We start from the raw sequence: 27,433 nt of genomic DNA on the forward strand, positions 1-27,433 counted from the left end.
ACATGGTAACATCCACAGCTCTCTTGCTAAGTGTTTCCAGAAAGCACTGCTGCAACTACTCTGTCTTAAACTTTCTTGTAGGATGCAAAAGTACTTTATTTTGCTGCCATTTCCCAGTCAATATGGTGGATGCCAAATCACAGGAATCTAAATATACCTCTCAAATATCAACATCATTGCATATTTAAATATGCACAGTCAGGTTTCAGCTGTAGACTTCAGGAGAAAACTTAATTACCAATGGCAAACTCAGGATCCTGCTGTTAATTGGAATTGCAATTTGCATTGAATAACAGAGAACATGGAATGATTTTCAATGTAAGAATTTCTAATTTTTCCTCCTGGTATTTTAATTACACAGCATCTCAACAGGAACTGAGATAAAAAGGCAACAAAAATAGCTTAATTGGTGTTGATCACCTGGGATGCAGAAGTGTACCACAGATCAGACTGCTCTGTGGGCACCGTTCCACCTACTGGTACAAGACAAACAAGCTGCCACTCCAACTTCTCTGTCAGATACTGTCAACAACACAAATGGACGCCTACAGAATAAGTAGACAATAATTATTGCTCCTGTAAGAATCAGGACTCCTACCTTCTTATTCTGCCTTTCTTGATTTTCCTTTTTGTTATATAGCCCAATCAAGGCCATGAAGTACCTTCTGCATAAACCCTGCATAGAGTTTCTGCATGAGGCATTTTATTTGCCCCAGCCTAACTTCTGGCATAACACAACCACTACTCCACTTTTGAAGGACTCAGTATTCCATGCAAGTTCCTTTTGTAAGGGCAAGTTACAAAACTTGCCCAAGTTACTCCTATAGTGAATTCAGTCTTTATAACTAACTGAAAGAGCACACTGTAGAGAACTGACTTCCAAAGTTTTGAAAATAACCTTTGACATGTAAATCATGTACAGGCAGTGATCCTTGCTCTGGCTAAGTCTGCAAAAAGACCAAGGTAACAATTTTGAAGAGGGCTGAACTGCTTCACTAAAAAGAGGGCTGTTGCTAATTCAACTGGAGCACAAAACCTGAAGGTGCAGTTTTCGCCACCTTAGTTGGATTGACCTGAGGTCCAGCTGGTTTCAGAACTTCTTTTCAGTCATGAGAGCTGAAATGAAAGATATGATTAAATATACGGAAACAAGATCAACCCCTTCAACAGCTGTTTCCAATGAAAAAAAATTAAACTCATTTCAAAACTGCACTCTCATTCTCACAGAAACTCTCAGCTAAGAGCTGCCACTGCTCACCTCGGCAAAAAGCACCGTGGCAAGAAACAGGAACTAGCTATCATTAGTGATAAGGGGCATCAAAATGCGTACCATGAGTACCTCCTAACTTCTGAACCTTTGTACCACTCCCCTTCCTGATTCTAAAAACCTTACTATATCAGGAAATTCTCTGTCTGCAGAAGAACTTGAGCATCTCATAGTGCTGCAAAGACTGGGAAATGAAACTAGGTAGACCACTTGCCACAAGACATTAAAACATTGTTTCCTAAAAGGTGAGACTTCAGGAGCATTTAAGTCATCAACACAAGACTCTCAGAGCTCAATCCCTGTGGCTTCTTACAAGCTGCATTATACCACTCCAAAATGCACTGTAACCCCAGGTCAGCACTGACTTGTTCTGTTGCCCCTGACAACAGCAGATGCTGTTTTTGTTGCCAGATTTGGATTCCTCTCCCAAACAACACAGATCATTTCCATCCATAAATACCAGCTGCTGTGGAATGATTACCCCAAATGGTACAACATTTGCACTTGACCTCATATTACCCTCATAACTTTACAAAAACATCCCCCACCACCGGCTAATGTGCACTGGAGTATGAGAGCAACTTGCACCCACAGCTTACCCCACCGTTCCACTTTGAACTTCTATGATGAAGGGAAGCATGAGTGGATTCAAAAGGCTCCAGAAATTTACACAGTTTCCTCAAAAAGGAATATAGAGAATATATTTCAGGAAGTCCTGTCACCAGAACTAACCCTGGTTTGACTGTAGTACTGTTCTGCAGCCTCTCATGTCCCTAGTTAACCCTTCTCCCAGCTGCCCTATACAGCTCAGAAATGAACTTGATGAAACATGAATAATACACAATGCCCATCATTAGTTCTTGTTACTCAGCAGAAAATCAATACAGGCTCTGTTACAGCACAGGACATGCTGTCACTCCAGTCCCTGCCCTTGGAGGGAACAGCTCTCACAGCCAAACTTAACACAGCCTGCAGCACAGGAAAGGTGGCAAGATCACAGCAACAGCTGCACAACAAGGACGCTGAATGCCTTAGCTATCAATCACAGAATAGGGTTTTGGAGATAACTGGTACCACAGACTTTGGAACTCTTTGGACATTTCTCAGATCTCAGCCTCTTCTCTTTGCCAGATAAACTGGTATCAGCTATAGGTACACTTCAGGAATGTTACACTCCATTCTTAGTTTTATTAGTTAAAGCTCTGATGCTTACTAGCACAGTAAAACCCTAATCTATACTTAGAGCTATTGAATGTGCCTGTATTCACAAAATCTCCAACTTAGCTAAGATAGATTAAAAAAAAAATCTTACCATTGCTATAGAAACTGTAGAGTCCTAGCTTATAGTGGGATAAATGAAACACAATTAGGCAGAAATGTGATCATGGCCATACATCCAACACAGGGAAAGATGGGCAGCGATGGGAAATAAAGATCTGGGTCCTGCAAGATCATTTGTGCTGCCCTTCCTATCTGGCATCTGTTTCAGAGCTGTTCACTACGTGGGTGTTCTGCAGGCTGGCAGCCACGCAGAACACGGTCATTTCAGAACACATGAAAAAAAGGAAAAGGCATTAATGCCAAAACCAGCACAGAATAAATGTGCTGTGAACAAAATGGGGAACTCTTCGGGCCACGTTCTCCAGTGACGTCTGTGTCAATCACATTCTGTATTGACTGGCTATTTATAGTGGTTTTCAATATTTACTATCCATGTAGCAACTAAGTTTGCTACAAACGAGATTTAGCTGCATAAGTTAGGGAAAACATCCTCATTTTGCAGACAACCTATGTGCAGGGTTTGAACACAAATACAATACAAATACTCCCAAATACAATCAGAACTGAATCAAATTGCTCCTGCAATAGGGAACTAAATTCTAAATCTCTCCTGGAGATATCAACTTTGTCCCCAGGAAGCGTTAATATGGGACCTAAAACGACTGCAAAAGTTTTACATTAATCCTACAGTGACAGATCATTAGATTTTCTACCTGAAAAAATTTCAACCTCACTTCCATGCTAGGCCATTTATTTTCTTAAACCTTTTATCCAAAAGTGTTTTGAAGCTTTTTGTCTGCACTCCCACCCACTTCCCAAAATAATTAGTATACATGGAAGAAATTGCATCCAGATACCACTTTTCCTTAAGTTCTGTGCAGTGTTCTGTGCCTGTTTCTCCTGCAACAACCAGAAGAAGGCATCCATAGAGAGACCACACAACGCTCCAAGAAAAGAGCCTCTCCAAACAGGAAAGTCAAGGATCATGATGCATCTCAACTACTGTACAATAAACATGAGGCACCACAGCAGCACTTTTATCCAGAACAAAGAACACCATGTAGTCAAGTCCCTTTTCCCAGTCTCACTGGATAATCCTGCCAGTGTATCAGAACATTCAGGAGTGATCAATACAACTCAATTACCGGATGGGAGTGATGTGATGTTGTAATGAAAGCACAAAAAAATGCTGGCATACCTGGAGTAATTTCAAACAGATGTTTCCCTGGTTCATCAGGATTAGGTGGCAGCTCGTTCACCTGACTTCCTTGCAGTAGTATCAAACCCTGTAATGGACACAAACATTAGTGAAAAGGGAAAGGCCACTAAAAGGGTAAGGAAAAGGTGATAAAATGCATAGGAAACTCAAGTCCTGCTCATCTACTGATCCCAACAACTTTCCACAGTTCTGAGCAAGAAAATATTTGAGCTGGTCATCCACCTGCTTCATTGTCCTTTCTCTCACACTGGACACTGCTGGTTAAGGCTGCTTCCTCTGGAATAACACTACTCTGAGCATGCAGAAATGATTCTCCTTGGTTTCCATACCTAATTATCCCTTGCAAGAGTTTCATCTCACATTACATCTACTCCTCCTACACCCTTGAATTTCTGTTTGCAGCATGCATTTGAATACAATGGCTGATTTTCCAGAGATGCTCAGTACACAGAAGTTCCCAGGGAAATACTTGAAGAGAGCAGCTAAATCAGGTTTGAAAGACAATGGGCTACCTTTTAATCCAAAATACTGTAGCTTCCCTAGAAAAAAAAAACAGCCCCTTTACTTCCCAAGTTCAAATGCTGCCAGTATTCTGCTTCATTTCCACTTTGAGCCCAAGCATAATTAACACAATGTATTCCAGTTTGGGAACTCTGTGTAGCTGGTGACATAGTATCTTCAAAGTGAACAAAATCCTCTTAATCTATGGAAAAGCTGAAAAAAGCATCACGGGAAGCTCTTCTCCAGTAACCTGAGTGAAAAAAGCACTTAGTCTCTGATAATTTAACGAGTTGCCAGCTAACATTCTTCAGGACATATAAACAATCAGACAGACTCTGGGACTCTCAGGAGTTAAGCCATGAAGAAGGTAATCAGCAGTTCCCACTCCTGCACTGAACTGCCCTGGAATGCAATCAACCTCTAAAGCATCTCTTCTTGACGAACAGAAAATGAAGAAAGTTGTTTCAGTCAGGTTTATCACACACATCTCTGGTTGATGAGAATGTAGCTATGTATGTTTACTGATCTGGCAACAACCAAATCCAAGACACACTGGACCGTCATAACATTGGTAATCAAAACAAATTCCAGTTATGCTATTTGTCAGCTTCCAGATCCACATACAGTGGAGTAATACAATCAGTGTCTCATGAGACAATCCAGAATTTCAATTAACAGAACACAACTCATCATAAGAGCTTTGTAATCTTCTCTGTAAACAGCGAAGCCAGATGTGTTACTTTGCATTGTCACTATTCAGTATAACTTCCACAGCTTTGCTCCTCAGGAATGCATCCTCCTACAAATGCCTTGTTCAACAGGGTCAAGGCTCAACTCCTGTCCCCCAGCCAATGTAAGGGTAAAGTTGTGGAAGGACACTGTGGAGGAGGGCACTTAAAGTCCATGCTGAGTGGTTTCTCAAGAATGGTCGTAAGATTTAAAATTGAGATAAAATAAGTTAGCATAACAGGATAAGCCTTCATCACTCTTACCTCCCAATCCTGTTGCCCTGCAATTTGACTCTGTGGTTCACTGAAATTAGAAGATAAACTGAAGACATTCCATTGATAACAGGAAAACATAGGAAAGGCAAAATGACAAAAATGCAAATGCATCTGAATTTCAAATGGCATCAAAAAGTATTGTATAAAACATCATCCTTAAAGTCCAGTGGCCAGAACACATTCTAGAAAATTCTGCAGTTTTCTAAAGTGCAAAATTCAAGCCAACTGCAGATGTGTTAAAGCCTTTCATCATGTCCAGTCAATACTGAAGGAAGGGTTAATGAATTAGCTTCACAGTGCTTCTTTTTCCCTGGAAACTGGGGAGGGGTGTATGCTCTCTCCTTTTCTGGGAATAGAAACAAGCCCAAAGCTCCTTTAAAAACACAAACATATTGACAGAGTCAGTAGGAGCATCAAAAACTCTTTGCAGGTCAGTCCTCCCCTCGTCCTCACGGGGCAAAAAAAAAGAAAACTCTGCAGAAAAGCAACGGCTGCAGAAAAGCAATGGCTGCAGATCCACCCTCTAACCTTTGGTCTCTGATGGAGTGGGATGTGCAACTGCAACTGTCATGTGGCACACAAATAAAAATTGAGTACCTTCAACAGTACTCAATCCATTAAGACAACAGAAAAATTCCTCCCCACTCCAGAAAGCCTGTGTGATTCTCCTGCCATTAGATTTCAATTCCACTTTTTCAGCAATATTGTTAAAGGAAGAATACCTACAGTTTCCTCTAAGAATCTGAAAATGCAGGTTTTCATAAAAATAGGCAATGCAACATCCATGAAGAAAAAGAAGTTGTTTCATGTTCCTCTTTTGACACATTATGCCATAAATCTCATTTGACTTTATCAGGTAAACAACAAGAGCACAACTCTCTTCCAGAGTATGTATAAATAATCAAGTAGGTGGAAGATCAATGGGAATTTCAGTGAAACTATTGATTTAGTTTTTACATACAAGCTTAAAGGCCATACTTAATAAATAAAACAAAAATACTTAAATTAGGCATGAGTACCTTTAGGGCTGAAGAAAATTAGGGATTAATATCAATAACAATAGGAGAAAATATCTGCATGACCTATATAAAAATCTCCCTACAACAATGGGTCTCAGCTGCCTTTGTAAGGTGTGTGGGCACATCTGTGCCATTGCCCCTTTATTCCAGAGAATCCCAAGCAACAGCTGTCTATAAGTCCCATAAGTACACCTCTCCTGTAGGATTCATACAGTCCTGGCTGGAGTCAGATGCAAATCCTAATTTGCAACTCCTACAAGAATAGTCAGAACATCGTCCTGTATCATCCTATACAGAATATCTTCCCACAGTGATAAATGTAACCCTGTGCCCAAAAAGGGCCAGGGTTAAAGAGACCATTTACAACTGCCTGAGGCCATTTCTTCCTCATCATGTTCACTGACACGGTTCAGAAGTGCCCAGCTCTCCCACATGCATTGCATATGAAGATAAGGTGCCTGGCTTGAAAGTGCAAAATCCATCTGTTGCTGGAAGCATCCTGAGTAATCAACTTACATCATCAAGTTCAAATCTCTGTAGCCCTTACACAGCAGACTTTCCATAATTATGGACCAAATCCCTGATCAGGAGAGTGCAAGATATAAGATGCAGTCAACATCCTCATTCATCTACCGTATTTATGTCAGGCCCACAGGGGAATATTAATTTCCATTCTCACTCTACAATGAAATTTATGTGTGACAGTCAAGCAGGCAGCTGCATCAAGCAGTTTAATAATTGTCTATAATGAGTGTGTGGATGGTGATGATATTACACAGGCTGACTGTCACTCTGTAATGCCTGTACTGACTCATCAGGAGCCAGCAGCACAGGGACATTGTCTGGCTCATTCAATTATGTTCCCTCTGTTCAATGACTCTGGTTAAAGGCCTGGCAGTCAAAACAATGACTACGTGAATTATGATGCATAATCTACTTCAGCAACAGGAAAGACCTTAGCTCAAATGCTCTGAGAGAATTTTACAGGCCTTAGAAAAACACGAATAAGAAATTCTTCATCTTCTCTGTAAACTTAGGCCCATAGCACAACATCCACTCCCTCCTCCCCACTAAAACACATATTACAGCCCATTCTCAGCATGTAACCAAACCCACATACTCCATGCACACGAGCCAGCTCTAAGCAGCTGGTTCACCTCATGGCTAACAAGGATTAGCTGGGAGATAACAAGTCCCAGCTGAGCAAGAAGGTTAATCACTCCTGCCTCAGTAATCTGCAGCTCCACAGCTCTTGTCAAACTCCAGCCTCACAGCTGACCATATTAAGATCTGGGGTCAGCATGCCCTAGTGGGTTAGTAAACACCTTCTAACCTTTTCCCAAGCTCCACCACTTGTCTGGTAGTAGAAAAGCCTCCCTGCAGCATCTCGTGCCTTTGAACCTCCTTAAGTGTGAATGGTTTTGGTGAGGACAGAAAACATCTGAAATGAGCTGTCAATCAAAGCACAGCTGTGATCACACAGGAGTCACAACCATTGACTCCTGCAGTTCTCTAGTCATACCTGAGGTTTCGTTTCCTCTTCATCCTTGTAATAGAAGAGCTGATCCCCACGCAGCACAAACCAGCGCTGCTGCCAGTTCTTCATGATGCTCCTCTGTTTCTTTAGCCAGCCACACTTCAGCACACGTTCCTGAGGGTTTGGAGAAGATGGTCTGGAGGGAGGCCCAATCTGTTCACCCATCACCAGACTCCTTGACCGGGCTGAAAAGGCAATTACAGAGTAAGTGAAACAAAGAAATAATAGTAAGAGCACTCAGAGAGGCTAAATAACTGTTCCACACTTCCTCCTCAGATATGGACAGACATGTTTCCTTTTTGTAACAGGTATTTGTTTTTCAGGGTGTACATTCAAATTCATGACAGTTAAACACAGGACAAACATCACCTTTTTTGGTCCTGTTCACTCCAGGATGTCTAAAGAGACACAACACCTCCACTGAGGCTCCACTGCTCATACAATCATTCTTTGTGGCAAATCATCACTGCCTCCCAGCTCTGCATGGCAATTATGATATTGCTCTCTCCTAACAGCATATCTGCCTGATGAGGATGTGCCAATGTATGGTGACAGGGCACAAAGAGAAGAAGAGAGTATAAAGAAATATTCTCACTCCACACACTACCAGTTTGGAGGGATTAGCCAGGGAACCCAGCTGCCATAGGAGAGAAAAAAAATTAATAACTGAGGAAAATTTAAAAAGAGAATTGTCAATCAAAGTAGTGACTGTGATCCACACAAAAGACATAGAGATAACACAGCCATCCAGAATTATTGAAGTCATCTCTCTCTTCAAGGCATTCTGACACTGAAGCAGAAAAACAAAATTAAAAAATTAAAAGACAAAATAGAGGAAAAAACCAACACATAAATCTGAGGAAGGGTTTCAGAAAACAAGTGAGGTAAAGTTCAGGAAATATAACAAAAGTCTATGACCCTTTTTTCATCCTCTCTTGCATTAAGAATACTAAAGCTTGGGACATTTAGAACTAGTCTGGAGGAGCAGACAATTATTATATTTTGCAGGCAGCAAGCCAGTCCTCCAGAATAGGTTAGGTCACCTCATAGGTATTTTCACCTCTACCTCCTTTGGATTTATGAAGTATCTTATAATAATAGTTATTTAATATTTCATGCCATTTTTCCTTCATTAGTGCTAATATGATCCTGCCCCTTCCCATTTTGTGCATTCAGCTAACTTAAAGCACAATTTATGACTGCCCACTTGGAACATGGCATGAGTTTACAGGCCAGTACCAGTAAATCTGCATCACTGATATCTCACATTAACACTGTGAACTGTTGCAGCTATAAAACCAGGCAAGCTTCTTATCCAGGTACCCCTGATATGCTACAGCTAATTCAAACCACCACAAGAAAGGGCAAAGCAAGCCTCTGCCTTTCAGAATACTGTCTAATTTTGCCTCTTTTGGGTTCAGAGAACTAAACAAGGCCTTGATGTTACCATGTGATTGGTTTCTGTTCCTGGTGCCTCACCACACAGGGACGAAATTGCCAGTATTCACCAAAAAAAGAAAAATAATGAGGATGTTGCAGTGTTTGGGGAATAAAATTTAAGAAAAAAATCACATTTGCAACATTAAAATTGATCCTGTTTCTTCACTTCCATGAAGCAAACTGCAAAATAAGGAGAGGCAGATAAGAGACTTAGGTCAGATCTTTAAAGAGCCTCCTCACTGTAATCCAGTGAGGAAAATCACATTGGTGTCTGTGATAAAATCTGCTTTGACCTTCCTCATGACCTGGCAGCCAGGTCATCTTGTTGTGCTTTATAAAGGGCTCTAAACCAGCACATCTGCACACTGAACACTTCCATCAGCAGAGGGCAGACCTGAATGGTATCACACCCTCCCATTACCAAAAAGTCTCTGTGATACAATCCTCACTTCTATAGTTTCATATACTTTCTCCTTCCACTCTGTCTTAAGGATCCACTCACCTCTACTGTAACCATCCAGCAGGCACTCATACTGACCCCAACAACCTTCCAGATTTATAGACAGAAGATGCACCACTTTGTTAAATTTTAGACTTGATGAAAGCCCTGTCTGACAGGCAGTATGGATTGTTTTCTCCTCATTTCTCTAAACTGCCAAGGTAGATCCTGCTGCTCTCAACAGAACTGTCAATAAGAGGTTTTGTCTTGTGGCTCAGTCAAGAGAAATTAGTTTTCAAATTATAACTATTTAGTGCTATAAGAAATTATTTTTATTTTTAGTTTTACTTTAAAATTAATTTAAAAGTTGAAATTTTGTAAGAAGTGCTGCTGCAGCATCATAGCATTTTCAGAATTAGTCTTCCTTTAGTTTATGCCTAAAATACTTTGCTGAATTTAATGAGAGCTAATATACAGCATCAGTCCTAGATTAGTAAAATTTACCAGCAGCTTTTGGATTCTTCCAACCCAGTACTCCTTCATTCTGATTATTTTTATGTGCCAAAACAATAGTAAAAAAAAATTTAATACAGAGTTCACTTAAAATCAGGCTTTAGTGTATCCAGGCATATTATCTAAGCTCACTCACTGTAGTCTGAGCTCTCTCAGACAGGTATTTTCATTCCTGTAAATATCAAGAACCACTTTCCCCGACATAGCCAACATCCTCAGGCTTTAGTATCCACCCTACTGGCAGCACAGCATCCTCTGGCAGATGGTGATAGACGTACCAGAACACCCAGCCCCCTCCCCTTCACCACCAGGACATGGAGGATCCCATTTCACAGCAAGAAAACTCATTGCTCATGTTTAAATCCCTATTGCAGAGGAATCGAGTTGGACAAAACCTCTCTGCCTCATCCCAGACCCCATTTTACAACTATGACCAAACTGCAATCTGGTTTAGACTGTCCAATTTCCAATCCACAGTCATGTTACAAATTACGTCATTACAAAAATAAATATCCCAAAAATTTGCTTTTTCAAAGGCACTATAATGGTTCTTAGGCAACATCTTGGCTATTAAGGTAACCAATTAGTCTAGTGATACCAAAATCCATCCTTCAGCAAGCATCTAAGTCATCTCCACATTGAAGTACCTTAGCACTCCACCTTCAGCATGAAAATCCCATCAGCCTCCAATTTTCCTGACTTGCATGTAGTTATATACACCTTCTGCTACTTCATCTCTCACTCTAAACAGAAATTAGTTTAATTTAACTGGAAACCTACCATCTGTATTGACACAGACCTCACAAAAGACATCAAACATCTTGCTTTGAAATGTTACCAAATATGTTACCTTGTATGTTCCCTCAGTGCCCCTTTGATACTATTTGTACAGCTCACATAGTAATTATTTATTTTAGTCAAGAGTTAGAGCTTTCATGATCAGTCTCAGGAGAATGCAGAACTTTTTCTTATTTTATGCAGCACCATGTCTCAATCAATTGCTATGATTGTTAGTTCTTCATGCTGTCTTTGCTTCCCATTTCCTTCGTTTCTGGTCGTGACTGTAATAGTTAATTTCAGTAGGGACATACTTAGCAACTTCATCTGCAAGTCAACAACATGGATCAGATAGAAATTTTTAGAAAGGGGAATTATTTATGGCTATTAACAGCATTGATGCTTATATTGTATGCTTCACAGAATACAATAATTGCATAGAGGTCAGAATGGGCACGGCCTGCCTTTAAAGCAGCAGCTATCTTAGGTTGCTGGGATCAAAATATCTGCTTTGATAATCTAATGCAGTACACCAAGCCCCTGATTCTTAATGGTAGAAATATATTATTTGTGCTTATCTATTTAACAGAATTATGGAATCAGCAGAACAGGAAGAAAACAAATCAATAAATCAGATTCACAACTCAGCAAATACTTTACATGCTCTGGAGTTCTGATCCAGTAATGTGTTTTCAATAACACCACACAGGTTGGTTTCACTCTTCACATTATCATTAGCTGATTATTGATTTAGTCATACACCTAAGTTCTAAACAGAAATCAGCATAGAAAGGGCTCAAACTCTCCTTGGGAAAAGGGTTAGGATTCATTTGCACAGCATGGCAGTACTGAAATGCAAACCACAACCCACACCATCCCCAAAAACAAGACAAGTGCAGCACAGGGAGGTAACAACAGAGCGGGCAGACCCACAGGTGGCACTAACGAGTCAGGCCATTCTGGGAGGGCAAATCATTCTGTAAGGCAAGAATCGGAATTACAGACCTCGAAATCACTCCTACGACTGGAAGTGACACTGGCACATGGAAGTTCTCATATCCATGAAGATGGGAGGAGGAATACGAGCCAAGGCAGTGAAGCGCTGCTCAACACTCACTGTGCAAATGCCTGAGACTACACTAAATAAACTCCCCCCCAAAACCCCATTCTTGGTTGTCATGCCTCTAAAAGTAAAACCAAAGATTATCCTAAGGAATGGATGGGTGAAATTGGATGGAGCCACACTGCCACTCCTTACAGAGGCAGCAATCCCTATCCAGAGGGCCACACAACACTACAGGAGCTCCTCTGCAACTCAGACCTGCTTCCAAGCAACAGCCACATTCCTGTTTTCTCATGACATCTACCTCCTACCCTGAGCATACACACAGTAGAGACTTCCCTTCCCTGTCCACACCATCCCCCCTTCCTGAGTTCAATCCTGCCTGGCAATATTATACAATCTCTTCTGCTCTCCTCTCCCACTCCCAGCTCTGAACACCACTAGAGATCTGAGCACTCCATAAGTACTTAAACCAGACATGGAAATCAATCAAGTCAATGTAATTCAATATCAATTAAAGATGTAATCTTTTGAAATTTCATAGGCAGTTAGCTAAAATCAATATAGTCATTATAATTGATTTTGGCCAACAAACTGTCCTACAATAAAGGCACTTTGCTCTGGTGTTCCTTCAGTCTGATGACACTGTGACACTACATATTATTTCTAATATGGTCTTCATTTAAAGTACTAGCCACAAAGGGAAGTGGCTTCTCATACTATAAATTATATTCTCCGTTAGTTTATTTAATTCAAATTTGGCCTTATAAAAAGGATTCACTGGAAATGCAGGTAATATGCCTATAAACAGATACTGAATTTCCTTTCACTGAACTGTAGGCAATAAAATATTTGGTTTAGATTTTTCTGTGTCCATCACAGAATCATATTAGTCTTTGAATTTGATTGCTAGGATACCAGAGTCAGTAATCACAAACAAAACCCAGGCACTTCCTCAGTAAAATCTGAGAATTAAGCATCTTGAAACACAATAAGTGAAGAATTAAAGGCAGAATATTTGAAGTGGTTGGTGACAAGATATTTTTAGGCAATTAGTAGAATATCAGTTATAAGGAACTGACAAGAGCTTTGAGCTCCCTCAAGACAGAGTAGAAATCTCTACAGAAACAAAAAGGTGCTACACAGCCATGTAGCTGCTCACATTTTGTGATGTGGATGACAATTGCCACATTCAGAAACTCTCCCCTAAGAGCCAGCTTGTGCTCCATCACTTCTGCTCAACAAAGCTGCACCTGTCTCCTCACAACAATTTATAGAGCAAAGTGACATGCTATGTTTAACTCCTTCCCTTGAGTTGTTCTTCTTTCAGCCAACAGGCTGGTGATGTCTTTGTCACATCAGAGAACACATATACAGCAACACAAACTGATATACATTAATGCAGGACCTTTCCACAAGTCAAGGAAAACCCAAGTATATTTGATAATCAACGCAATCCACCCCACACAATACAAAAGAAAACAAAATAAACAAAAAACCCCAAAAAAAAAAAAAAAACCCAACCCAAAACATATAGTCAGTGGGATAATTTAATCCTTTTCTCCTGAAGAACAATTGACATTCATCTTCAAACTATTGTTACAAATTGTTGGCATGTTGGACTTCAGGAAAAGTGAAGGATTTTGGCAATCCATTGCTATCATATAGGTAAAGGGACATTGCTTTTTTGGTTGACATTTCACACTGGAGACCTTTCAGCTCTTGCACAAAGTAGTCCTGAACTTCATTTGCTATCACTATCAGCAAGAAGGCCAGCAGGTCTCAACTCCACAGAATAATTATTTAAATGAGTTTAACCTTGCATTTGCAAAAGAATTGGAATTACTGCTTCAAGTTGTAGGAATGTATGGTGATTTTGACACCTGTCAATGAACAAACCTTAAATACTGCAGGTAACCTGCCACCAGCTGTTCTTGAAACTGCCCTGCAAATCCACATAGCCACACCAGTCTTTTCAAACCATTAGCATGAGATCATGGATAAGTGCCAAGATGGAAGGATAATGACTTAATTCTTTCTGCTGCAACAGATTGACCTAACCATTTACAATCTAGTAAAGTGAAATAACCCACATCCTTTGTTATAGCAAAACCAGAGTTACAGACCATTTTGATAATACATGAACAAGCACAGAAGCTGCTCCCAGCAAAAGACTGTATTTTAAAGTCCCTTTATCCGCACTATCCTCTGAGATCTCCCACCTGGATCCACTGCAATCTGTTCAAGGGGCAGCTCAGCACTTAGGCCACAGCTATTGGATGTGTTGCTTTAAAGCTCATGGCAGCTGTTAGACACTATGGACTACAACGTTATTCAGCACACCCAAGCACCAGCTCTCCACTCCCACTGAACCCTGGCACAATCCCTAGGAAGCTGTACATGTTCTCTGTCTGGTTGGGTAGAGCTGCATACCTGACAAGAAATCTGCATATCCCACACTGCTAAGGGTGTCTCTGCTGCTGGCAAAGCTCTTGTAACCCCATTGACAACCACACTGAGCTACAGCTCACCCCTGCCAGAAGAAAAGTCTTATTCCTTTCTTCCTTCTTCCATTCTGCTCTTTCCATCTGCCCATACACCCAGCCTTACATTCCTATACTGACAAGGTGAGACCTTTTTATAAGAAAAGTTGCTCACTGGAATGGTAGAAAGTTCTAAGATATTTTTTCTTCCTGGTGTTTTAGTGAGTCAAATCAGGTCAGAGAAGGAAGTCTGAACAAATACCTTGAACTCCCTCTGCAATCAGAAACAACCTCTTGTAATCCTCCCAATGGCTATGGCTATTAATTTTTAATAATCTTCCCAGTCACAGTAGATTAAGGAACAAACAAAAAAATGCTGACTACAATAACATTCAGTTTGGAACTGGGACTGTGGCCTGAGCTTGAACAGAACCAAATACTGTGGAGTCCTGATCAAAACTGTAGCTCTACAACACTGCAGATGCAGCATAGGCATAGGTCCACTGCAGTGTTAAAACTGAGGCTCCTCAGAGGCACTCTGGTCACCCACGTGCTTTTGTTAAACACTGCCTGTGCCATGCCAAGCACATGGGCCACATTCCTCAGACAGTGGCTGCCAGCATCAATGGTTCCTAAAAAATGATGTTATGAGCACCAAAGAAATTTGTCCACCCCACTCCAGGGGATATAATTTTCCAAAATTATTCTGGACTGAAAAAAATAGAATCTAGAGTAAAGAAAACTCTCCCAATGGCCTTTTACCACCAACTGTTTGTAAGATGAAGTGATACAAAAACCCAGCCACTTTCAGCAATAAACTTCCCTGAATTCAGCCACAACATTGTATTTCTCTTCTTTCAGTCATCCAAAGATCAGGAGGGTCAGCATTCCTACCCTGCTTTTTGGGGCATAACCAAGAGCTCAGTGTGCCTATTTCAACACTGTTGTACCTGTTTTTAATGTGCAAAAAAATCCCGCTTCCTGCTGTGTGCAACAGCTGAGTAAGTGACTTGCTGCACTACCAGGGTTGATCTGGGGTACAAGGGCAGAAGAAATATAGGAATTCTTACTTCTGCATTAATTCATACTCTGAATCTAAGTACTCAGATTATTAAGCCATAAGTACTTGTTACATCACTGGTTAATAAAGCAAAGGTGGCTCCTCCTAAACTGGAGCTCTTCAAAGGAGTAAGTAGTAACCCTGTGCCTACAGTTCTTCCAAAGAGATCATGAGCAACCCAATCCCTTCCCATGCAACACAATCTGTTCTCACTTTAGAAACAACATATGCAGCTTCTTTATCCTTTATTTCTTATACCACAGGTTAACTTAAATACCAGTTCACAGGATGACAGTCTTAGTGAACATAACAATTCTTAACACCTGCTTTTAAGAGGAAGGATATTACAAGTAACTTTCAACCACAGCAAAAACCTAGTATCTTCTCTCTTTAGAGATCTTCCTAGATGCTAATTTGCAACTCATTGGGCACAAAGGATGCACAAAAAAGCTCTGTGGAAGGAATACCTGTTAGAAAGACTGTCAGCAGAACCCTCCCTCTCCCATGTTAGTTTTAAGTACTTAAATATGTGCAGGCCTGGGCAGAGTCTGGGCACAGATCCTTTCCTCTTCCAGCTCAGCAGAGCCCACAGTGCAGCCTCACAAAGGAGTTTCCCTTTCCTACCAGTGAAACCCTTATCCTTGCATTGAACTACCCCTGCCCATACCACAGGGAGCTGAAGGAGACAAATGAGGTTCTTCATGCTGCTGCGCTTGCCTATCATTTACCATAAATGTAAGAGGAAAGTCAGCAAGGAAAGAAAGTAATTCTGGTACTAATCTTACAATGAAGAGTAATACATTTATACAGGTGGTAAAAGTGCAGGTGACTGTCCCCTCAGGAGAGAGGTGATAGCATTTGTAGCCCTTCCATAGTGCTATTTACACACAGACTGGCATTTTCACCATGTATTCCCTCAGTGATGTTCTATTAGTAATTAGAGAGCCTATGACTTTGTGATTTTTTAATATTTAATTCCCTCCCCACAAGTGCTCTCCCCAGCAGTCCAGCTGCCCTTAGAGTTGAATTACTGTTCTTTCTCAATGCCCCTTTCCCCTCCCAGGAGGTGAGGCTATGGTTCATTATTTCAAATTCAGATTGCCTGTGCTTAATAAGCTGGTGCCTGCCTGCAAACTTTTCAGGGCTTTTTCTAAGGAGAATGCCTGCCTGAGCCTCCAGGCAGGGATAGAAAGCTGCTGCTGCCAAGAGCAGCAATTACTCCAGCACACACCATGAATCCAATTGGAGAGGGGTATCTGTACAGAGATAAGGGGATTACACTTTTGAACAACTCACATCCTTCTTCATGGGACATGCCACCAAGTAAGGGTGAGAACGTGAACCTGTCTCTGGAGGAATCCCACAAACATCACTTTCTTGACCCTGTCTCTATATGCACATGGCCACTGAATCAGGACAGAGACAAAAAACCCAATTAGAGCCCAGAGATCATAACACAGGTCATTGCCACACACCCCTGCACGAGAGCAGCTCAGTGCTAGGAGCCTGTACCACAGAACAAAAGTAACTCCATGCTTCATTCACCTCCCTAGGGCTGCACACAGTGAGAAGGGACTCTCATAGTTTACCTGTCCCCTGCTTTACCCCTTACTCTGGTCCTATTTCTTCCCACTGCCTTCAGGGCAGTTAATCCAATACTGCATCAAGTCCAGCCCAATGCCTCCCTCCATAACCCCTGTACTCTTGCCTTAGGATTTTAAGTTAAACTCAGCAGTTTCATCTCAAGCTCCTCCAAAGCAACTTGACAAAACCCAGGCTCATGCTGCAGGCAGCCCTACTACCACCTGCTGCTCCCTACCATCTCAGAGACGTCTTCCTCCCCCAAATTGAGATACAAACTTAACTATACTTACCAACACCTCATCCTTGCCTTTTACCCACATACCTTTCCAGAGGAGAGCTCCCAAACTGCCTCTCCTGCCTCACAGACTCACCCATGTGAGGATGTGGGGCACTGAACCGCCCCCTCACAGGTGGGCTCCTCATTAATGGTGGCTCCGCTCTGCCAGCTGCACCAGCCACTCTGATTGCTCCCAGCCAGGCCTCCTGTGCTCCCAGCAATGCTGGTGGGCTCTCAGGGCTGAAGGAAGTGTTTGCAGGAGTTCACAGCTCCAGGGCTGTTTACCTTGGTTCCAGGAGTAGGAAGCTGGGTGTTCCCATTTGCCTGGTAGGCTGGAGGCGCCAAGGCGCTGCGCTCCCACGTGCTCTGGGGTAGCTGTGCACAGCTCCAGCCCCTCTAACCAGAGCTGACCTGGGGCTGTGCAGGCACCAGGGCTGCCCGGGGCAGAGCTGGGGCTGCAGGTGCTAGGCTGGCATTTGGTGAGGGCCACTAGACACATGAGAGCTCCCTTTTCCATCTTTCCTGGCTGGTGAAAGGATGGCTCTTCACACACCAGGAGGGAAATAACTGTTCTAGTACAGGCATGTGAAGGATAACAGTACATTTGCACCAGCCTAACTAACCAAAAGGTCTCCCATCACTTTTTCTAGACTCTAAGTTTTAATTAAAATGCACAAAAACATTTTATTATATGACTGTAAGGAAAATTTGTAACATATGTATGAGTGTGTCACAAACAGAAATAATAGGCCATAGTGTCACCCAGAAGTACAAAGCCCTAACAAGGGGAGAAGGGTTATTCTTAGTGCCTTTACAATTGAGACACATTGTGCTGAGGACAGGAATACTGTAAATTATATATGATGGCAGCAGGCTAACTCTCTTTCTATAGAGGGCAATCACATCACTCAAAACACAAATGCATAAAACTGTAGCCAGTCCAACTTCCATTTTCTAGCACATTTAAATGCAACTGGGCTGGCAACCTTTTTGGGACTTTTCAAGCCAAGGATCAAATGCCTTTTTTTTTTAATCTCTTAAAAACAATTAAACAAAAATGCATCCATTGAGACTGAAGGATATAGTCTGAAAACTGCCCTCTTCTAATCTATACGGACAGAAAGTTCTCTTGCCTCCACTCTGCAAGGCTATATTTTTCTGCCCTATCACTTAAGAAGAAAGTGAAAATAGATGTTTTCCATTGCAGCCACTTATTTTGGGATCCTGGACTCCACCAATTGCTGTACATGAGCCCCAGCAGATGAAAAAATAATGCAAAATCCATTCAGGCCCAGCCAGAATGAGTGACTTCTCAGAAGGCCCATTTATTCACATTAAGATTTTCTGTCTGTGAGGTTTACACCTTCCTAGATCTTATGGAAAGAACATGTACCTCTGAATGCATATTTCAGAGTTATAGATGTGAGGCTGCTGGTGGAACAGCAAGGGCTGCCTTATAGATGATAGTTACTTTTAGTAAGGCAAATTATCTTTGTTCTTTACTGTCCCTTTCATAGACATTAGGAACTACACCCTGGGTGTCAGGCTCAAGTCCAGAGCCGGCATTTTCAAGAGCTTGAATATCTTTAAACCCAGGAGCTTTCTAAGGGACAATCTACAAGTCAAACAAAAATGACAGCATCAGATATCACAACTGCATGTTTAAAGGCACATTCTCAGCAGAGAATTGGAAATAAAAGAGAAATTGATGAAGCATTCCTGTTTGCACAAATGTGGGGAGCCTGAAGCAAAGAGCTAGCTAGCCAAACACACATGTTGGGGTTTGAACCTCAAGAACTCTGCAAATACATGAACATCCCTAAGTTCAGCCACATTGCTGCCTTCTGCCACACTCAAGTAAAACCACGGATACTCAGGATACCCTGAGTATCCCTCCTTGTCCCTTCTCTTCCATCTGTCTGTTCACAGAAGTGACATTGCTTCCCTTCCACAACTAAGTGCCAATGGCAGAGCTGACAGCCACTAATCTGAAAAGTCAGCCAAACTCAAGCAGCAGCTTGCAGCAGATAACTGTCCTTGTTGATGCTTGCTGTATGCAGAACATTCTCCCAGCCTTCTGAATACTTTGTTTGTCCATTGTATATCACCTGAATCCTCATTAGCAATCCCAACTGAGACTTCAGGGAGCATGAACTGCCATTTCCTATTCAGCTCAGTCTTACAAGTGGGACCCTTACCTTCAAGAAGCATTCAGCATCTCCAGCATGGCCTGTTTACAGTTCCTGTGAACAAGAACTATAGAAGAACCTTGCAGGATTAGGTCCTACTTGGTAAACTTTGCAAGAGGTTACCAGTGCTTTGCCACAGCATTGCAAAAGTAAGAAACTTCCCAGAATCCCAGCTCTTTTCATGAGTTCTAAATTAATTCAGAAATAAACTTACCTATGCACAGGTAATGAACCAATCAGAACACAGAGAGAATGACACATACTGCTATAAACTGAAATTGAATCACAAAGGTACGCTATGGTTTGTCCACTGAGTACCAGTAGGCCCTAGGGATGTAGAATGTCTGTCCCATAACTAGATTTCAATATATATTAATACACAAATTAGTCTGTTCCAGGTGATTTGAAGAGAGTGGAAGAATGGCAGGCATGACACAGCCTTCCTGTACAACCTTAGTAGCATCACCTAGCTTGTCTCATCAGAGCTAGAATAGCTACCAGGAATGCTGGATAACACATATATTAAAAGACTCCTTTAGAAGGGGATAGCAAAGGCAACATCTACAAAAGACTTGCTGAACTTCTACAACCTTGTGTAATTGAAAAATAAGTACTTATGACTTTACTGTGGGTGCAGCAGTACATATCTGATCCTGACACCTCCAGATGGCAGGAAGCTTCTTTCCAAGATGCTAACAGCTATTTAATGGGCTGTTGGTATTTTAAGGACTGTTCATCACGTAATAGGGCTTTCAATACATGATGCAGTGACATTTAGCTGAAAGTACCTGTGCTGGAACCACAGTAGCTAGAACCAGTGATACCTTTCCTATTTGACAATACTGGCATGGCTGAAGAAAACCCTCATCTTTACATACTCTTCTGAATGTGTTTGCTTTAGCTCCTAAATGACATTACACTAATCTGTTTCCAGTGGGCAGGAAGAGATCCCTCTGACACTGTCATTACTTTGTGGGTGGCAATGATGATTTCCAAATGCCATGTCAAACGAGTAACTGGTGCTGCCCCTGAAGATCACAGAATGCATCCCCTGCCAGAGCATCTCTTCCAGGTGACCTGACATCGAGACAATGGCTGTGCCCAGCTCCAGCTCTCTGCTTTACAAACATGGCACACTACACCTCACAGCTCCGAATGACTGCTCAAAGCATCTGTTGCAAACCCAGGGCAGGCTTTCCTTCCTCCCTTTTGTTTTGCTCACAGAACAAGTATCTCCACCTCCTACATCCAGCCCTGCAAAGATAATATGCTACAGCAAACTGCTTCTCAAGATGCTGCAGGTAAACTAGACACACCTGTCTCCCGCCGTTAGAACGAACTCAGCATTAGAAACACAGCATTAGCAACCAGTAAGGGGCTGAAAAGGCTATGTCGAGTCCCAGGACAAAATACTATTTTTTTTTTTAATTTATCGCTGCTGCTCAGCCCAGACATTGCAGACCACGCCCGTGAATACCAGCACAGGTCTCCTCCTCCTAGGCTTCATTCTCCCCGATCAGTCAGTCACTCCTCCCCAGGGCTGGCTTCGGCCAGCGGGGCAGCAGCCCCCGCAGCCGAGGTGGGGGCACTCCGCGGGCAGCGCCAGGGCTCTCCGCCGCCGCGAAGTTTCCCCGTGCCAGCAGCCGGTCCCCGTCCCCACCCCGCGGGGGTCGCGCACTCACCTCTCCTGGCCTGCCTGATCTTGGGGCTCAGCATGCTCCCGGCTGGGCGCTGCCCGCAGCCTCAGCGCCCGGCCCCGGCCGCCGCCCCGCGCATCCCCGCCGCGCTGCCGCCGCTCCAGCCCTGCCTCGGGGGCGACGCTTCACGCGGGGCTGGATGAACCCTAATGCATTATTTATCCGGCCTCGAATTAATTCCCATCCGAAGTAGGCATGAAGTGTCTCGGTAATTAGTGCCGATAGATGGGCAGCGCGCAGACACGAGGGCTGGCCCCGGCTGCTGGCGCTAATTGGCCGCGCGGCCGTGTGATCAATGTGATCAATGCCATCAATGTGCCGCCGCTTCCAGCGAGCCGCGCTCAGCCCCGGGCTGCGCCTGCCTCCGCGCCCGGCGCTCAACAGATGCTTCGGCTCGGCAAGGCTCGCATCGGGAGCTGAGCCTGATTCAGCGGGGTTTCTTCTGCGCTGGAAGAAATACCGAGAGCGCCGGTCCTGAGGGCGGCGGCGTGCTCGGCCACCTGCCGTGCCCTGCATCCCTCCCGGGGAGGCATCCCGGTGCGAGATGGGGAGCCGAGAGAGAAACGACCCACTGCTCTCTGCCAGAGAGACAAAGATCCCTCGCCTGCGCTGGCAGACTCGCAGGATGGGCACAAGGGAATGTCTTCATTGCACTTTACATTACATGACATTTCAGCACCCATCATTTTTAATTGTACTGTTTGCTAAGCTCACCCCTCCCCAGGAGGGAGGCAAGTCTGCAGTTCTGCAGTCAGTAATGAAGAGGAGGAAAGGACAAACGTTTATTGACATAGATAGAAACTATTGAATAATATCTATAAAATTAAAATAGATAATTAGATGATAATTGCATCTGAGTAACAGACATATCCTGACCCTGGACTGCTCGTAGCTCCATCCACCTAGCAGTTCCTTCTGTGAGTGCCAAAAAGGGGTAAATACCTCCCTAGCAGTGTACCTGCCCTGCAGTATCACCCTGTATTGCTGAGTTGTACTGACAAAAGGCATCTGAGATTGGCAGTTTTCTCCTCTTCCAAGATCTATTGTATTTTGGATATTGGATGCTGGCTATCAAGTTATATCTCCAGCACTGGAAGAGGTTCTCTGGCTCTTTACAGGGTTTGTGCTTCTCAATGTGCAACTACAGCAAAGGCTAAGATGTTTTGGACTTTTAGCTGCTGGTAAAACCAGGAGCTTAAAAGTGATTGTAAATCTTTGAGGTCACAGTGGCATGAACTCAAACTCACACACCTGTAAGCAAGGATAGAAGCAGGATCTGAACTTCTGTCTCAGTTCTGAGCACACAGCCTTCTGCAGGTATCTTCCCACTAATCATCTGTTTTAGCTGGGTTTCAGCACAGTGAAGAAGAGCTAACTGATGATCCCTTGGCCAGCAAACTTAGCAAGCATCCTGATACTGTGGATAAGCAGGAGGAGCATCAGCAGAGGGGTTTTTTACATTCCTGCCTTTCTGACCAACCATTTAATAGAACTCTTTTTCTCTCCATATTTTTAGTAATTCATGTCTATTTTAGTGCTGTTTACACATATAATTTTGCAGTTTGAGCAGGAAGTCAAAAGGTGTGTACAGTAAACATGACGAGGGATAAAGTTGACTGAACTTTTAACCTCATGGGAAGCATAGAACACTTCATCCTGCTAAGTCATTTCCCATGAAAACTTGATTTCCCCTCTAGGAAAAATATTATATAATGTGAGCTATATAAATAATTATCATGTTTATGAGTAAAATTACAACATTCAAGCCGAGTTCAACACTAAATGCTAACTTCTAAGTTCTTCTCGTTAAATAAAAAATACTCAGTGGAAAGAGAAACACTCAATATGAACTAATTTTGCTTTGACTTAAACATTTTTTGCCCTTCTTAAAGCCATTTTAAAGTATAAACATAAATAAATTTTTAAAGACTAGGAAAGGAGGGGAAAATGTTGAGTCCCCCCCCCCCATTAAGCACTGTTCTGAAATTTAGATCTAAAATTATAAAACACTATTTGGAGCAAGTAAACTGCTTGCCAAGGAAAGAAAAACAAACCAAATTAAAACAAACAAGCCATCTGAGAGAAAAAAACAATAAAACAAAACCAAACAACCACCTCCAGCATGTGGTTCAACACTAGCTGCAATGCTTTGGTCTGGAAATTTAGAGAAATGGTTCCTCATAGAAACACTAAGAGCAGATCCAGTAGAAAGGTAGCACAAGTTTCTAGAAGGAACCAGACACTATGGGAATGTTTAATTCCTAAAGCTTCTATACTGAAAGCTTAAACTGAGGAAAATAATTAGGACAAGTTACCTCACTAGTTTGTATTTACCTTAATTCTCCTGTGTGAGTTTAACATCTCCTTTCCACGCCAGAAGCAGAGATATTCTCCCATGTAAACACACTCTGCAAAGATGGGAGAAACCTGTGTTATGGTCCTGAAGTACATTTATAGCCTTAATGGCCCTGACACATCTCGCATGGTCACCATCCACACCCTCTGCCCACAGGTCCAGGACCTCTATTTAAGCCCAGGCTTAGGCTTCATATCCAGCTTAAGCTATCTAGTAGGAGCATTAGGCTTCAGTATGGCTGTAGTGATGTATAAATTTGGGTTACAATTAGAGACTGTTTTTTTCAGCTGGACCTTCCATTTCCTTCAATGCTATGGATCTACCTGGTAAAAGATTGTGTCTTGGTAATCTTTATTCTATGTAATTCTCACTTTGAGAGCTGCAGGGTGTTTTCCTAGCTTGACCCTAGACCTGCTCCTTTGTTGCCATAACCATGTTAGATGTGCTCATGCTCTGATTGAACCTGGCCATGTCTAAATCTTTTCTCTTTACTTCAGTCAAGTACTATGGATACCATGGCCTGCTTTGCTGTGTTCCCCTTCTCTTGCCCTTAGGGGAAAAAGGGGGTTTGCTGGTTATTCTGTTCCAGAGCTGGGGTCTAAGGGCTGTCCCATTTAGCAGGCAGCAGAGCGAGTTAGGAAGCTGCTAAGCTGTAGGCAATAGGACTTTTATGACTGATCTGAGTGGAGAGGGGCATCCCTGATGGCTTGGGATACCAAAGTGATAGTGTGTACCAGTTGTTGTAAACCACTGCTCTCATGGTTCTATCCCTCTGCTTGGTTAAATCCAGAATGAAAGTCTATTGTAGAGCACTAAGCATCTAGTGGGCTAGAAAACAGAAACCAGTTGACTAACCATGTGCTGGAGAAGCGCTATTATGTGGTTCTTATGGGAATCTAAAAATAAATGTGGTCATTAGTTATCCGCTGCCTTTTGGGAATGTGGAAAAACTCTTCTGTCTGCCACGAGTGTTCCTGATTGATGGTTAAGCACACAAAATGAAGGCAGATGATGTGACCTAGGGATTAGAAAGCTTTAGGAGATGGGGTCTCTTGCCTTAACAACAGCTGATTTCCCATGGCTCCAAGCAGGATATTAAATCCCAGGTCATGTCCATATCAGTGCAGTGTTTTGAGATCTGGGATTAGCAAGTGCTATGTAACTGCAGAGGATGATAATGAGTTGCTGCAGTGGGGACCCCCACAGAAGCTGTGATTCATGTGTTGGCGCCAAGGCTGATGACTGGAGGCTATGAAACGCGGTGGGTGCTTGAGACGGAAGATGCGTGGGCCAGGGAAGTTGCTGGAGCTGTTGTGAGGCAGATTGAATGGATCTCTGTTTCCCCAGGCTGCACACACAGCATGCTGTCACCTACCAATTAGCACACGGTATATCCTTTTTCCTCCTCCTCATCTTCTGCTTCCATCTGCAGGCCAAGGACTTGTTGTAACTAGCTGACTGATAACATTTTCTTTGCTCATCAGCATGATGCACCTGGATCAAAGCCCAAGATCAAATCGCCCTGGACTTTGGCCCCACTGAATCTCAGATCCAGTTTATTTAGACTGTAACCAAAATTGCAATCTGTTCTAATATGTTATAAAATGGAATTGATGGAAAAGGGTCCAGAGAAACAAGGAAAGACCATGGTGTATGCTTTGATATCAATAACTGCAGCAACATTTCTTCTGCAAGGCAATTTTGAATGGTTATGTTTTCAGGAACTGTGGAATTCTGCTGAAGAAGTTTGTGCATAAATTAACAACTTTTCAAGTATCTAATGACCAGAAGGAATTTCAATTTGATGTAGCCCTTGCTTACAGGCTAAATGATCACCACTTGAAATCTCTTGATGCTGATGATGCCAACTGGTTTTCCAGGTGAAAAAGCCTACTGGTCTTTCAGCTTCCAGTAACCAGTGATTTTACTGGCAGTCTTAGGGCTTATAGCAAGAAACACTCAATCCATGAAGTGAGAATTTTCCTGTTCTTTGGAGATGGCCTCTCTAGTATCATGTAAACTGACAATGCAGAATGGAGAAAGCTGTGTGGATGTTCTAGAGCAGCTCCGGAAACAACTGGAAGCTCAAAGGTGTCTTTGAGGAAAAAAGGTGATTCAGGAAAAGCTGTAGTTTGGGGATTATCTAATGCCAAGGGACAGTGACTGGAACAATTTCTTTGGATTTGGCTGAAAAGTAAGAAAATGCATAAGCCTAATGACATCTTGGGCTTCTCAGGGGTGATGGTTACTGCAGGAGGCAGTGAATGTGCCAGACACATCAGGGCTGCTAGGAAAGGACTATGATCTTGCAGAACGACATTCAGGAATGGGGATTAAGGGGGACACTGAAAAAATAATAATTTTTAATGCTTTTCAGAGTGAAACTAAGGAATTTCTGGGTGTCTTTATTATTCTTTACACTCGATGTTCCTTCCCATCTAGTCATGTTCCACAAATAGGTCCAGAGTAATTAATCTTTGATTTCAGGATGTAAGAGTGACTCTCTAGAGAGCAGCTGTAGCTTGAGAGAAGCCTATAACACAGCTGCCTTGGCCTTCAGTGGGATAAGAAACTACCCTGCAGCAATATTCCTGCTACACTTTAATTTTTTTCCCCTCTGCAGGGGTGAACATATGCCAAGTGTACCTATGCCCCTGTTAGATCTCACCACTATTGGAAATACCTTTATGTAATCCAAATTTATTCAAAAGTGCCCTGTAAGAAAGAAAAATATATATTTTACAAAAGTGGCCTGCTAAAACACCTTGAGAATTGTATACTATTTTTCCTAGGAAATTAAAAAAGCATGGCTTGGATTTCTTTCTTTTTTTTTTTTTTTATACTTGACAAGCATCAGAAAAGTTGATGTGCTCTTTCTGATTTTGTTATAAAGAGTGATCTCTGACCATGTCAAGGTGCACTATTCTTGAGAAGCTATTAGGCAGTGCAATTGAAGAGGTGGGAAAAAAATGGATAGACAATTCTGAATGATCTGATAAAGATTTCCTAATGTTTTGTAATGCACCTTCATATATTACAAGAAAGCAAGACTTAGATTAGGAATGCAAGAACTTTCTTCAGAGCAGTGTCTTATAAATCCAGATGTTCTAGATTTCATGATCAGGGAGATAAAATATGTTCTTAGTTTTTTTTATATATTTTCTGTTTTGTCTTTGTGGTAGTATCCTTATTATACCAGGATCAGAAAATATATGTCCACTTTAGTACCAGAATCTCCTGCTGTTGCCCTATACCTAAACATGTCTGCAAGCAGTTTCCTTTGGCAATGAAGGTGAGCATAAGGATACTGAGACAGGATGGCTCTAAGTATTGCATTGCATTTGCTTTTCACAGGAAAAGGAGATAAATATAGGATGGGTACTAGTTGTACGGACAAGCAGTGCCCATCTTAATTTTGTGTCTAGATGATAACTTTATCAATGAGGCAGAGAGAAATGTTTTAACCATTGCAATATCTACTGGGGACATGTCAGGGCAGATCAGAGACTTTGAATCATTCAGTTCTGCTCCATACAAGATCTAGTGGATATTTTTCAATCTGAAATAGGATGACAATGACATTGCAGCTTGTGTCTCACAGCCAGATAAAATAGTGTTAACACAATTAAGGTACGCAGAAATAAATTTTTCCCAAATTATATTTGGTTTGAAGTGTTTCATGTCTGAATAAGGGCTACTCAGACTATTGAGGACTAGGGCACCTCTC

General features: G+C 42.2%; 1 protein-coding gene across 2 annotated transcripts in view; it reads right to left on the bottom strand.

Annotated features, from left to right (window-relative positions):
- The window catches only part of ARHGAP22 (Rho GTPase activating protein 22), a 120,744-nt gene extending 99,307 nt beyond the window's left edge, over window positions 1–21,437 (bottom strand). For both annotated transcript variants that reach the window (XM_030951729.1, XM_030951728.1), the window contains exons 1-3: window positions 21,336–21,437; window positions 7,814–8,013; window positions 3,747–3,834 (exon numbers count right to left, since the gene is read on the bottom strand). In XM_030951729.1, coding sequence (XP_030807589.1) covers window positions 3,747–3,834; window positions 7,814–8,013; window positions 21,336–21,369 — 322 coding nt within the window. In that variant the 5' untranslated portion in view covers window positions 21,370–21,437. The remainder of the gene's footprint in view (window positions 1–3,746; window positions 3,835–7,813; window positions 8,014–21,335) is intronic.
- Window positions 21,438–27,433: the final 5,996 nt, after the last annotated feature.

Source organism: Camarhynchus parvulus, chromosome 6 (genome assembly GCF_901933205.1).
Source record: "Camarhynchus parvulus chromosome 6, STF_HiC, whole genome shotgun sequence".
Lineage (NCBI taxonomy): Eukaryota > Metazoa > Chordata > Aves > Passeriformes > Thraupidae > Camarhynchus > Camarhynchus parvulus.